At 39.6% G+C, this 14412-nt stretch overlaps 1 protein-coding gene across 7 annotated transcripts in view; it reads right to left on the bottom strand.

The window, feature by feature from the left end:
• The window catches only part of PPFIA2 (protein tyrosine phosphatase, receptor type, f polypeptide (PTPRF), interacting protein (liprin), alpha 2), a 326824-nt gene extending 313698 nt beyond the window's left edge, over positions 1-13126 (bottom strand). For 4 of the 7 annotated variants that reach the window (XM_014963905.1, XM_014963906.1, XM_014963907.1 and 1 more), the window contains exons 1-2: positions 12848-13125; positions 2826-3076 (exon numbers count right to left, since the gene is read on the bottom strand). In XM_014963905.1, the coding sequence (XP_014819391.1) occupies positions 2826-3074 (249 nt within the window). In that variant the 5' untranslated portion in view covers positions 3075-3076; positions 12848-13125. Of the gene's footprint in view, positions 1-2825; positions 3077-12847 lie in introns of all 7 variants that reach the window. The other 3 variants (XM_014963902.1, XM_014963903.1, XM_014963904.1) reach the window with 1 other exon arrangement.
• Positions 13127-14412: the final 1286 nt, after the last annotated feature.

The following is a 14412-nucleotide window of genomic DNA, read 5'->3' as shown; positions in this document are numbered from 1 at the left end:
ATGCTGTTAAGTATTTAGATCCTATGCTTCCCCATTACAGAAGAGTTCTACTGTAGTTATCAATTTTATTTTTTTTTGGCCTCAAGAGTTATGACCTAAATACAGTAAATTCTTGTTGTAAGGGAACATGCAGTGAAGACCCAGAGCCTTAGAGGCTTCCATTGTCAACAGGTAGCTTTGGGAAGAATAAGCAAGACCACTTGTGAACGAGATTCTCAATATCAGAAGACCAAGACCTATTATGCACAGAATACCTCTCAAGCTAACTGTACTATCACAGAATTCTAATAGTTACAGTAAAAACATTCAGACTCATGTTTCATTCTTTGTGTGAATGATCCCACACAAAGTAGACTCTCTGCACAGTAAAGTCTGAAATAAAGAACAGGAAGTGGCATTTTGGGTCAACTTCAGAGGTTAACTAAAGGTACTATGATATATAATGACTTTTACACCAGCTTCACCTTGAAAACAGTTTGGGGTTTTCACCCTGTCTTTTTCTAAGAAAGATGGATTCTGAATGTCATTCCTTGATAATTCAAGACCTTCTTCTGATGAATGATATGTCTTTACGCATAGTTTCCTCCATTAACATTATTTTTGTCTTAAACCATTTCTTTCATCTTTACCTAGTCGCTCCATCTTCCTGCTTCTCCAAGAAAATTTATGAAATCATTCATATTCCCTCTCAACTCAGTTTTCCCCAGAAATAAGAAAACTTCAGTTAGGCTTTTCATAGAGATGTCACTGCTTCTTTGCTCTAGCAGTCTTTCTCTGAATCTCTTCCAACTTGAGGTTGGCTCTCAATCACTACTGAGCCACAACCAAGACAATAAGATTCAAACCACCCCTTGGTTTAACTGCATTATACTTACCTACTTCTAATAGAAATCTCTTACCTATTACATTTCAGAATAATACTGCCTTTTTCACACCCACCTCCCATTGGCTGCCAACTTGTATAACATATTTTCCCTCTCTACTACTGCTACCTAAAAGGTCAGAACATAATTTTTGGCATTAACTGCTAGATATAGGGTCCTCATCTTTTTAGCATGCAATATCATCCCACCTGTTACACTTGCTCTTGTGCACTATCATACTTATTCCCTTAGTTGACTGTTCAACTCAATTTTGTGTCATCTAAAATTTCCACTAGCATGCTCTTCCTTCTTGTGCTCAAATTAACAAAAATTGATCCCCAAACACATTCTTAATCAACTACTACTAGTCTCCTCCTTCAATCCTGTCAATGTCTACTGGAAGTGAAAATTTTTCCTCTGTTACTTACCTTACTAATTATCTTATTTTTTCTTACTCATTTCACATCTACTAGAAATTTAAATGGGGCGTCTTCAAAAGACATCTATTTTAGAGATATCATAGTTACTTTGTGTTTCTTTTAGGCTCTGTATCACTTTTATGCTGAATATTATTTTCCTTAGCTAGCTTCCTGCATTTTAGCAGGAGTTTTGCTTACATGAGAGACAGAAACATTAAGGATTAGACCCCTACTAGTGCTCAATAGAAATACCTCACTATGGGCCAAGAGTGCCTCTTTTCTTCAAATTTCTAGCAATAAATCTTTGATTAGAGCATCTATGCTGTCTTTCACTTATTCTTTTACACTCTTCTGTGAAGAGACACCAGTGGAAAAGAAGCTCAACTGCACACAAATTAAAAGAAAAAACAAACAATCCCTTGATTTTACTGTCTTTCAAGATCACTGCTACTCCTTTTTGTTTGATCCAAGCCAAATGTAGTCATTCTTACTGCCCAGACCTAACAGTAAAGTTGCTAATGCTATTCTTCAAACAATTGCAGTTTCTCTCTCAGCCACATCCCAAGATATTCCAATAACCTGCTGGGGTTAGCCCTTAAACGACTGCTTCTGTGTCCTACTCCAGTGGCTGCCTTTTTCGTTTTCTATCTGAAGAGCCTTCTCACCCATTTAATTCATCCTTACCACCTCCTTATTCCAATCACATAGCTGAATCTGTCTTCCTTCCTCTCTAACCACCATCTAATAGGTATACAAGTTTGCCCAGGCAAGTGTGCCCTGTCCCTCATGGCTACAAGCAAATTCTCCAGTAAGTGACAGTTAGGAGACACAAATAAAATAGCATGGAAAAAAACTGTGTTTTGAATCATGATGTATTTTAAACCTCTGTCCAGATATACAGACCGAACTGAGAGGTTTCTTTGCTTTTAACTGTAGTATATTGAAAAATATTGATACATTATATGATATAATATATCATATTATTATTTTAACTGAAGTAATTCATTTTGCAGTTACTAAAAAAGACCAAGGTAATTTTAGAAAATGAAATTTATGTAATTACTTTAAAAGAAATGAATGAAAATATTAAGGTTTCAGTTGTTTTTGTGGTTTTGTGTTGTACCTTATTTTACCTATACAAGCTATTTTTATTTGTTGTAACACTAGTTAGAAACTCTTGTCCGTAATAGAGTCTGTAGGAAACATCTTCATTCTTTTTCCTTCATTTCCACCAGTAGATCTCTAATTTAAATGATGCCTCATCTGTTGTAAATGCTAGAGCAACAGCCAAAAGAACCAGTAGCTACAGACCTGTATCTTGCTCTCCTTGAAGTCAGCAGCATTACTCCTACTCTTTATTTTGAAGCGAAGACAGGTCCAAGGAGGTCAAACCAGGTACTATTAAATCAATAGGAGTTCTGCATCTGACCTCAACGGGAGAATAATTTGGGTCTCGAGGAATAAATACTGATTAGGGTTAAAGTAAACAGCCTTAAGTGTAAAATTGGTGAACCTAAAAAAAAAATATTTATAAACTACATACCTGAGGCAGTGCTGAGTTAAGCTGTCGCTGGAGGGAGTCTCTGTCGTAGATGACATCCTGTAGGCGTTGCTGTGCAAGTGACAAGCTTTCCTGTGTCTCCCGAAGAGTATCAAGGAGACGGTCCCTTTCATCCAGCATGTTCACCATCAGCTGCTCAAAGTGAGAATCCGAGTCCGAACCACTGCTTTGGGACCCCCGTTGACTCATCGGGGTGTCCTCGTTTATCGTTGGCATCACTTCACACATCATTTCTTTAAAAAAACACAAATCAAGGAAAAGCTCTTCAGTAGAAAAACAAGAAAAACATTTGAGGGAATTTCATAAGAGGAATTAACTCTGTCACATGGACACAGTTAGCAGATTATTGCATTGTTCCCTCTTTCAACTTTGTGCTTTCAATGTTAATCAGATGGTCGATAGACAGGGATTAAATACAGTGACTAATTCCACATAGCAAAGACTTTGAATGTGCTTCCTAAACTGAGAGAAGAACGACTGGAAGGAGATGGAGGGTAAGAGGATATTTTAAATAAATAGTTTTGCAAATAGTGCTCTCTGAAAATGACAAAAAAAGACTTCCTCTGCAATTGCAGTCTCCTTTATCGTTGATCTTCTCCCCTCTCTTAGACAATGTCATTATTGAATTGTTGGTATTGATGCCAAAAGCTTGCATTAATTGCCAGATTTTGTCCTGCTCTAGTCATTTCTACAGTACAGCTCAGGCTAACCATTGATCCACTATCATGCTGCCTTAACAATGCCAGGTTAATCTATTTTTCTATCTATCTAGTTATTCCCACCCTCAGGGGAAATTATTCTCCAGTGAGCTTGTTCAGTAAGAGGTCAAGAACTAGAAATTCTCTGCTAATTACCATCCCTGTGATACCTTATGTAAATTGAATTACCAGGGACAGAACCACTTCTGTTTGTTTCCTAAAAACAGTCCTGAGCAGAGCAAATAATATCACCTAGTCCCATTCCTCAATTGTAAAGCTTCTTAAGCAAATCTCAAAATCTCAAAATGTTTGGGGAGAAGCTTACGCTATGAGATACTGGGTTCTGCAGATAGAAAAAAAAATATGACAGGTCTCAGAGCTCAGATTTTTTAAAAATAAAAAAATAAAAAGACTGTGTTAATAATAGATTATATTTACCCAATGACAGTCACTCAAGGAATCAGAAATTGTTTTTCTAGTATGACTGAAAAAGTAGAGCAGACGTAACTTTATAGGTAGTTAAGGGTTAATGTGTGGAAATTCTGTTAATGTAGTAAATATTGGAAGCCTTTTATTCCATCAAATGGGATCAAGGTGCTTTTGATTCATCTGCTGGAAGTCAAAATATTTTACTTAAGAGTTTGCTGTGGTCCTTCTGGACATGAACTTTGTCTACAATACAGGTGGTTGACACACTTCTACTGTAAAAGTTGCCATCATCTAAAATTCTCACCATTTCAGTCTCAATACTACAATGCTCTACATATTCTTAAATCTGGTCTGCTTTCCAAAGGAAAATGCAACTTGTGAAAGTGGAATTTATGAAAAATGGAAGATCTAACTGTTACAGAATGTAACTTAAAGATGGGCCATACACTGAGGGACTAAGATACCTGTACTTAATTCATTAAAACCAATTCCTTCTGCTATCACAAAGTCACAAGCAATTATTGTGCTAATGCTGCTTGCTGCTAAAATTTACTGGGAAAATGACATAGGTTTTCTAAGATTAACTGGCCTTGATCATATTCTGAATGTTCATGCAGAATTTAGCATTCTTAATTTTCACTTTTTGGCAGATGTGATGACTAGCAAAGTTGGCATCAAACACTGGTATTTCAGCATAAATCATCAGATACTACTGTGTAGGTTTCATAGACAATAGCTTCACTACTGACGTTTCAGGTAGGTCTTGACCCTGTTTTTAAAGTATCTAGACTGGAGGCAAGATAAAGGTTCCTTGTGGCTACTATCCACTTAGTAATTAATTAGGTGCAAGAGAAGCAGTTAATATCTTGAAAACATAGAGACTGAACAGTTCCTCGCATCTACCATATATTTAGGTCAGGTAAATTTACTCAGGATTATCTGATTCAATGCTGTGTGTCTCCATTACTCATGAGGTTAAGAACTTTCTATTCCAGAAACCTTTGCCTCTCCTAAACTATAGGCTCCACTAGGAAGCACCACGATGTACTTTCATATTGAGATGACATTAATACATCAGTGAGTCCATCACCACAAAAAACTTCAAGTTTAAAAATATTTGCAACATTACCAACTGACCTCCATAGTATACCTACCACTTCCTCTTCTGAGCATGGACAGTGTGTACCAAGAGGTACCACAGATGGGGAGTTACTGAACTGCAGCTGCACCAGCAGACAGACGGTTTGAATAAATGAGTACTCATTCTCCTACACTTTAATTTCCCTGCCGAGGCAGAACAGCTTTTGGGCAGTTCTTGCTCATATAACTGCTTTGCCCACTGTCCACAGGTATCTTGAGATGTGAGACTACCAGCACGGGGAAGCCACCATCTTGCCTCCACTCTCCTCTCACAATGTTGCAGAAGTACATTTTACTCAGCAAGTGGCCATTGCTCTGTGCAGAGTCTCCATCCAGGTCCCACCTGTAGCTAACTGGTTTGGGATGGTCAAGTTCACAGTGAGCAACAGGATGACTAAAACATCCTAGAGCATCTGCCACTTGCTCAGTTTAATCATAACTTTTCAGTATGCAGCAGGTGGCTAGAGACCAAGGTCTCTGCATTCCCATTCTTCAAGACCAAACAATTCTGGTTGTCACTGAACCTTTCCTGCCTTATCAACATCTCATAGGGCACGCTTCCTGCCCCTGAGAATTCTCATCAGTGAACCTTCATCATTCAAGAAATTACCTCCAACATCCTGCACATGCAGACCAAGTTTATAGTCTGAGCAGCATAGCATACACTACCACTGCCCACAGGCAGTGCCAGAGTGAGAGTGGTGCAATTTTTTAATGCATGCTGGTGTGTGTGTGGGAACAGGTAGAGAAACCTTTCTGTGGGCAGCTGTCGCTACTTTAGCACCTTGTATTCAAATTAGATAGAAATTCTCCTCCTATGCTCATTACGGGGACGAGAGAAACCATTTATATAGGTGGTTGTGGGGCAGCAATCGAATCCCTAGGTTGAATGCTCATGGCACTACTACTATGTCTTCTCCCACTAAGCAGCTGCATTCAGGGAAGCAGGCAGACCATGCAGTGTACTTATTATGAAAACCTGAGCTGCATTATCCTGACATGGCACAAGTAACAAACCTGGGCTATAAGTAAGACCACAGAGAAGGCAGGGAATGAGTGGGCAGTTCTTGATGTAGGCAGTTGCTATTTGGAAGTTTCCTCCCACAGCTCACAGCCCCAGAAGAATCTTTAAAAGGTACAACAGTTCTTGCAGTAAGACTGGTGATGTGCATTGCTTTTCAGCAGTTTGGAGATCAACGCCATTATTCCATTGAAGCCACATGCATCCTCTCCTTTTCCCCAACCTCAGCTTGGAGACAAATACAGAAAAGCAGTATGCTAACCTGGCAGGATCAGAAATGCAGATAGGGTGTGCCAGAAAGGGATGTATTGATGCTTCCAACAGTGAGAAGCAGAGGAAAAGGGAATCCTGGGCCATGTCCTCACATGGATCTCTTGTGGTGGCCAATGAGTACCCTGGAACAACTCTGGAGTAAGGTGAGCACCAGTTGAACACCAGCTTCTCAAGGTGCTCCTGGGTCACCAACACACAAAAAAAGCAACAAAATGTAAAACAACTGCAGGTTTATTGTGGGGTTCCCAAAGATTTCTTAAAGCACTTTATGAAAGACATATGCCATACTGGTACTGCTTTACCATAACTTGTGTCTTCTTGCCTTTAGAAAAGCATTCTTTTTCTTTTTTTCTTTTTTTTTTAAACTTTATCTGTCATTTATCACTCATACCTGCCAGTGGATGGGATGCTTTCAATGTCCTGAGGCTGCCAGCATTTAGCACTGTTCCCAAGAAATGCTAGCCTTCTTCCACCATGTGTTCAAGAATAGTGCCACTTCCCTAGGACCTTATTGCACCCCGTAAGAATTTTCTGCTTGACAGCAGGAAGGAATCAAAATACTAAGAATATTTGAATAATTTTAAAAGGAAGAAAAAAGGGGGAAAAAAAAAGGGAGGTTCATCAAGAGAGGCTGCAGGAAAGGCTAGGGCAGGTAAAGCAGAGAAAGGATTTCAACAGAAGTAGAAGAGTGTCAGCAAACAGATCGATGACAATTTAGTAGTAGAAGATTGGCAGCTGAGGACAAAGAGGATGGCACATATGCATTTTGATCTTTATATAGGAAGTGAATTACACCAGGGAGTTCAAGAGTTCTGGAAGTTTCCAGATCCTTCTGATGGTGTGCATCAGAACCCTTGGTTAACCACATGATGATGTGGTTCACACATGGGGTCAAGACATCAGATTTAAGAGTAAGCTTCCAGTTTAATTATAGCTGAAAGGAATTTAGTTTGCACATACCATTTTAGACCTGCCATACCACAAGCATTTTTCTGGCTGATCTGTGAGTTTACAGAACTTCTGACACATCTCAGATACATTTCATTAATATGCATGAATCAATTTTCATACAGACAGGTCAGATGTATCCTGGACTTACTGGATATATATACAGCTCGGGAATAAGAGATCCACGTATATGTGACTGGTATTTGTCTCAAGTACACAGTTCTTATTAATTCATGTAGACATCAGTTCTACTGAACAGAACTCAGCAGGATAAATAATGGACCATCTTTAAACTTCCTTTTTGTCCTCCATTCTTACTGTTTCAAAGACTGGTTAGGCTCATAGGATGCAATTTTTTTAAACCGTAACTTTTGGATAGACCAATTATAGTCATAAACCAACATCTGGATATTCCATGTTTTCTAATTGTATTTATCAGCCAATGGTTTGAGATCCGGCTCCCCTGTCACACAAATGACTGCATATAACTATATAACCAGAGACAGACCTAAAAGATCAAAGATCAGGATGAAGTTTCCCAGCCCTCTACTCTTCTGAATTGGTTTTATACAGTGTAACAGGCTGTCAGTTCCTCATTTAACTCCATGTGCTCTCTGAAATTCAGATGCAAAAATATGTTTATTGAGTCTGTGTGTATATTTATATGTGTGCCAGCTCCTATGTTAAGATTTTCAATATCACATGGTAGTATTCCTTCCACTAATCAATACGTTCCTATCAACTACTACAAGGAAATCAAGACAATTACAGTTACATATCTTTGATGAGTCCTATTAGGGAAAAAGAATTCAGAGCTGACAGTAACAGTAAAGGAAGAATAAGCGAAGACAAACAACAATGCGCATGAAGCATCACAATCCCTTTTCTGAAGTCTACAACTGAAAGCTTAAATTGCATTGCCACAATTATAAATTGCAAAGTAACTTCTCTTATAATTGTCAGGTAATGTGACAAAATATAAGCAAAATTGGACTTTGTATGACTTAAACTTCAGAAATTTACAGTGATCGCTGAATCTTCTTTTTATTTTCCAAACCTGCACTGAGCAACCTGATCTTATTTTGCAGATGGCCCAACACTGGGCCAGAGGTTGGCACAGACGACCTCCAAAGGTCCCTTCCAAACAGAGTAATTCTGTGTTTCTGGAGAGAGCTTTAAGTTCAAAGAATTCACTCATTTACCACAGAGATTCTGAAACTGAATACACATTTAAAAAAGGCTGGAGATAAATTTGAAATAAAAAAAAACCAAACCCCACATTGTGGCTTATCTCATTGCATTAATACAAAAAAGAAAATGAAAAATAAAAAAAAAAGTTGCTTTTACTAATATGGCCTGCCTTGTGGAGAATTTAAGCTCTATATAGGTGGAAGACTTCTACAAAAAGTAAACATTGAAAAAAAAAAAAAACCAAACTAGCCCAAAAACCGCACAAAGCAGAGAAACCTGAAAACAACTACACGAGGACAGGAAACAAGCACGTGCTTTTTAGACATCCAAATTTAAACAAAAATCTGTGCTTATTTTTAGAAATGTCGACAATTACTCTTTGTCAGACAATATACACTAAAAAATAAGCTGTTATACTGGATGATAAAAAGCCACATCTCAGAACGTCTGAAATTTGAAAGTTTGAAAAGTCTTATAACTCAACTTTTATGGCCATGCTTATGTTCTGGCTTTACTTATCATTCAAATGATTTAAACAAAAGAAAGGTTTGAAGAAAATTTTTAATGCTTTATATTTTTTCACCCACTCTGTGAATCACAGTAAAGCAGATAATGAAAAAATATTTTTAGAATAAAGACTGAAAAGCTGCTGAAGCCTAGCTTGGCAGAGGAACACACAAGTACAGTATGACTGTAGTTAAGTGGTATATGCTTATTCTAGAATCTGAAGGGAAGAAACAGTAAATACAAATAAATATTTTTTTCCATAAATTCCAACATTAAAGTTGTTCCTACTCAAGGTCATAATCTGTTATCATGTCAATGTTTACAACATACGTAAAGGCATGAGGTGTTTGGTACATTTAGGAAATTTTCTAACAATCCCATTAATAAGAAATAAAAATACAAACATATCATATTCTCATCAGGGAAAAAAAGTTTTCCTAACACCTCTCAAAAAATAATCAATCGCTCAAAACATACACATCCCCAAACAAACCCAAGAACCGACTTGCTTTCTTCTCAAAAGAAATATACATGGTGTCGAACAGAGTAAACTCAGAAACCTGTAACTAACCACCAAGAGTCAGCTTTGCAGAGACTGTGTAAATTACCAGTTTGGTAATTTACTAAGGATTTCTTTAAGAAGACTCTGGTCACATGAAGAGGAGGAAAAGATGATGGAGGATTACTTCAGGTATTCAACTTGGTTTTCTAATTTGATACCTCAATCCTACTTAGTAATACCAGTGGTGCCCCACCATGCATCTAGCAAGTCCATGAAGTTCTTTGTGCCACTAGTGGAGAAGTGCAGGCTGTTTTCCCCAGAAAAATGAGTCAGAAAAGGATCTGGGGAGAGGAGTGGAAGTGGAGAGGGAGCAGGTAATGAAGACCTTCATTTACTATTCTGGTCCTCAGCAGTAAGTGAGGAACAACTCACTCAGATAACTACAGTAGCAGTAACCCACTACTAAGTAGCAGCCATCTTGCTCTGTCAGGATATGCCTGAAGGCACACTGAGTTACATATGAGGGAACACAGGCATGCAAGACAGAACACTGAAGGAGTGGAATTTCTTTCAGTGAGTGTTAGGAACTTCAAGTCGTGGACCTCTGTCCCTTATCTTCAAGACCACAGAAGGCCATGATTTCAGAATAAGCCCTCATCTACATTATTCTGTGCAGTACTTCCCATACAGGTGGGACTGCAAAGAAGAGGAAGGACTGAAGGGAAAGGGCTTAAGAAAGTGACATACACTTCATTAATACTTACACAGGCATTTTATACCTCTTTATTCAAAAGAAAAAAAAAGAGAAATTTTGTGTTCCTTTGCCAGGAAAAGGGTTACTTGACCTGTAGTGATACAACTTAATTAAAGCTATGCTTGACTGATCTAAGTCAACAAAACCAAGACTTTAAAAATGTTTTTCTCTTACTTTAAAAAGAAAAACAGAAGCTCCATTGATACTGAACTTAGTATCTCTGCAGTAAAAAGTTTACCACTTTACCAGGTATTGTGAATGTAAGTAAAGCAGTCCCTCAATACAATACACATTTACTTTAAGCCACCAGCATTTTGCTGTTAATACACAGACACTGTTTCTGAGATTCATCACTTAGCCACAGAACAGACATTAAAACTCAGTTGCGCAGGGAGCACACAAAGTGCCCAAAACTCTCAAGGCCAGCAATGGGTACTGAACTTGCATAGCACCTTACAACTATCCCAAACCTTCTGAGAGGTTCTGAAGGGGGAGCAGAATATCAAGAAATTACTGCTTCCCTGAAAATCCACATAGCACATACATGCTCTCTAGAAAAAAGTCTTTCAGGCAATGCAGTAACTTTAGAATTCTTCTAATTTGAAACAAAAACTAAGCTCTTAATAGTAGTTCTAGACCTGAAGTGCTCAAGTATCACAGCCATACACAATGACAGCCTGTGAAGCAGCACGTTAAGGTTCTCTAAATACTCTCTTCCTTGTCCATTGTGTATCTAATACACCATCTATTGCAAAATCTATTCTAGGTTGATTCGTTCGTAGGTCATGTGTTTTCTCCAATCATTTGCCTAACCCAACCACTGCTTAAATTCATGGAAATTCTGTCATGGACTTCAGTGGGTTTAGATCAGTGTACATGGCTGTAAAAGTCACTAATACAGGCAAGCCATCAACCTCCTGACTTTTCACTACCTCCTAACAGGAGCATAAAAATCGCAAATGTATGTTATGCATGACTAGGGAGCACGCTGGATGTTATATGACCACTGCCTACAATATTGCAAGAAATCACAAACTGGTTTCCCCTCTAAACACACAATATTTAACTGGCAAAAGCAACAACTTTGATCTGTTCTATGAAAGGGGGAAAGAATGTGGTTCATTCACATTGCATTAAAGATTATTCAGGTTGTACAAAAAAATGCTACAGCAAATCTATAGCGTTAGCTGCATTATGTCTCCATCAAGAGTGAACTCAATATCAGCTCAATTAAGAATTCTGTAGCTCAGTTTAGACATCCAGATGAGTAAATGGACAAAAATTGCAACAAACAGCACAAGGTATGCCCACCTTTGGTTAAGAGTTATACAAAGCTTCTTTTCAGGAGCTACCCCATTACAACTAAATTGATAGCAATTCTCTTATATCATATTCTATCTACAGATGCTGATAATCATGTATGGACCAGGTGTGAAAGTGTATCCTCATTACTAACTTTTTCTAAAACTACTTGAAATTTCTGTGGTACATATCCAGTAAAGGTGGAAAATGAAAAAGTGGTCATCTTTCTTCTCATTGGACCCCACCCTATTTGACATCTTCTGTTAAGTTGATTGTCCAAGACTCTTGGAATTATTTATTTTTTTTAAAGTGAATGCTGTAACGAACACCCCTGCAATCTCATGAAGCCTGGGAATAATTTACCAGCTGGACTTTTTCACTTGGGCAAGCTCTGGGAACAAGAAGACAGAATACTACTTGGCTTCTGCCTGACAAAGGCTCTTAGACAAGCATTCATTTTGCTCACCTTGAAGGCTACCACCTTAGATGTGAATCTAATTTTATTCCCTCACCTTTCTGTTCATAAATGGTTTTAAAAGCTTGTTTTCTGTATAGTCACGTTTGATTTGCACATCAAGGTTGAGGAGTCATTTCAAGTTACTTGTAATTTTGCTGCAGGAAAAAGAAGTAGAAACCTAACTACCATACATTCTAGCCTGTCCACAGTGACATCAGCTTGAAAACTCATTTCATTGGATCATTCCGGATATTTTGCATTTACAAGCTATTTTTTTTTCAAATCGTTAAATAGATATAGTGACTGATAAAACCAGTTCTTACTGCAATTATGTCTTTTCAGATGTTCTCAGCAAGATCGCTCTTAGGCAGCACGGTGTAATTCCATAAGGAAAATCCTTCCTATTGTCTGAGTTGCATTACATGCATATTCCTCCTCCTAGTTAACTCCTTACCTGCCAGCCTCCACTAAACTATGATATCACCTTTAACAGAAGCATCCTGCACTCCTTCCACACAGGAGGGGTGATCAACACAGTGCCTTGAAAAAAGGACTAATTCCAACTACTTGTTATGTCATCCCTCAACTGCACCAAAAAAAAGAAGTTGGCTTCACGTTTTTTAGTCTGATATTCCCCAACTCCCATTACAGAAATGCATTTAAATACCACACAAGTACTACAGCAAGCAGCAGACAGCAAGATTTCGCATTTGCACCTCACCTCCCAGACGGTATCGGGACTAAGGAGGGAATGTCTAACTCAGAAATAGAAGGTTCAGTACCTAGTGGCTTTTATTTCGGCGTCTGCTATTTCACTTGATCAATAACAACCGCAGTCTCCACCGGCTTCGAGCGGGGACTCACACAGCCGAGCACTCCTGGACCATCTTCCTAGCAATGGTGACACAGGCGTTGCTCCGAGGAAGCCCAAACCCCCGCACCCGTCCTCCGGCAAGACTGGCTGCTTGGCACCTCAGCATTTTCTTCGGTCACTTCGTCAGCAGCCAAGAGGAGAAGCATCCATGGGAAAAATGGCATATTACAAATTTTGCTTTGGGAAGCAGAGCTCGGCTCAGACCATTGTCGGAAGCAGGAGGGGGGGGAGCGGCTCTTAAAGCTCCAGCAGCCCCTTTCGAGCAACAGCATCCTTGCAGCTGGAGGCAAGCGATTACAGGGGGGAGGGGCCAGAGCGAAAGCATCTTTCTTTTATTTCTCATCTTTTGTTAAACTTCACTGAACGGTGTCTGGCTTCTCTAATTCTTCAATACCTCCCAGGCTAATTATGCCTCTGTGCGTGAAGTCCACACGCACGCACGCACGACTGCCTGCATGATCAAACGCGGTTTTCTGCTCTACGGAAAGAAATCTTCTGCCCGCAGCTCATCGCTGCCTGGCAGCCCGATTCCGGGGGTACCGAGCGGGAGCCGCGGCAGTGGGAGCGCCGGCAGGTCACCCCACGGCACGTGCGCCGCGCCCCACTCCGCGCGCGCGTCCCGGCCGCCCCGGCTCCGCGTGGGGGGGGAAGCGGCGACGGCCGGGGAGCCTCCGCCCGCTCCTCACCGAGGGCCGGGGAGGGCTGCCTGCCCGCCGTTGTACTGCCCCAGCCCTCGGCAGCGTCTCGGTGACGCCTCTTGTATGAAAGCGGCGTGAAGGCTCTGAACTGCTGTATTCTGTAATGTAAGAGTTCGGGCAAACGGCACTACATCTCATCTAATCGGATATATAGTGTAATAAAACGTATCATCTGCCGTAATCCGACCATGACAAAGCAGTGGTAAAATCTGCTATAATCTGAGTAGTCCAGGCGCGTAATTAATATTACGCATTTGGAAACAGCAGGCGCGGGCAGGCGCCCCCTCCCCGGGTCCGGAGCCTGGCCGTGCGGCACCGCCGGAGGGCGGGCGAGGCAGAGGCGGATGGCCTGCCTTGTGGAGAATTTAAGCTCTATATAGGTGGAAGACTTCTACAAAAAGTAAACATTGAAAAAAAAAAAAAACCAAACTAGCCCAAAAACCGCACAAAGCAGAGAAACCTGAAAACAACTACACGAGGACAGGAAACAAGCACGTGCTTTTTAGACATCCAAATTTAAACAAAAATCTGTGCTTATTTTTAGAAATGTCGACAATTACTCTTTGTCAGACAATATACACTAAAAAATAAGCTGTTATACTGGATGATAAAAAGCCACATCTCAGAACGTCTGAAATTTGAAAGTTTGAAAAGTCTTATAACTCAACTTTTATGGCCATGCTTATGTTCTGGCTTTACTTATCATTCAAATGATTTAAACAAAAGAAAGGTTTGAAGAAAATTTTTAATGCTTTATATTTTTTCACCCACTCTG

Source organism: Calidris pugnax, unplaced genomic scaffold (assembly GCF_001431845.1).
Source record: "Calidris pugnax isolate Ruff unplaced genomic scaffold, ASM143184v1 scaffold44, whole genome shotgun sequence".
NCBI classification, from domain to species: domain Eukaryota; kingdom Metazoa; phylum Chordata; class Aves; order Charadriiformes; family Scolopacidae; genus Calidris; species Calidris pugnax.
Note: the sequence above shows the minus strand (reverse complement) of the source record. Positions and strands in the feature narration are given on the sequence as shown.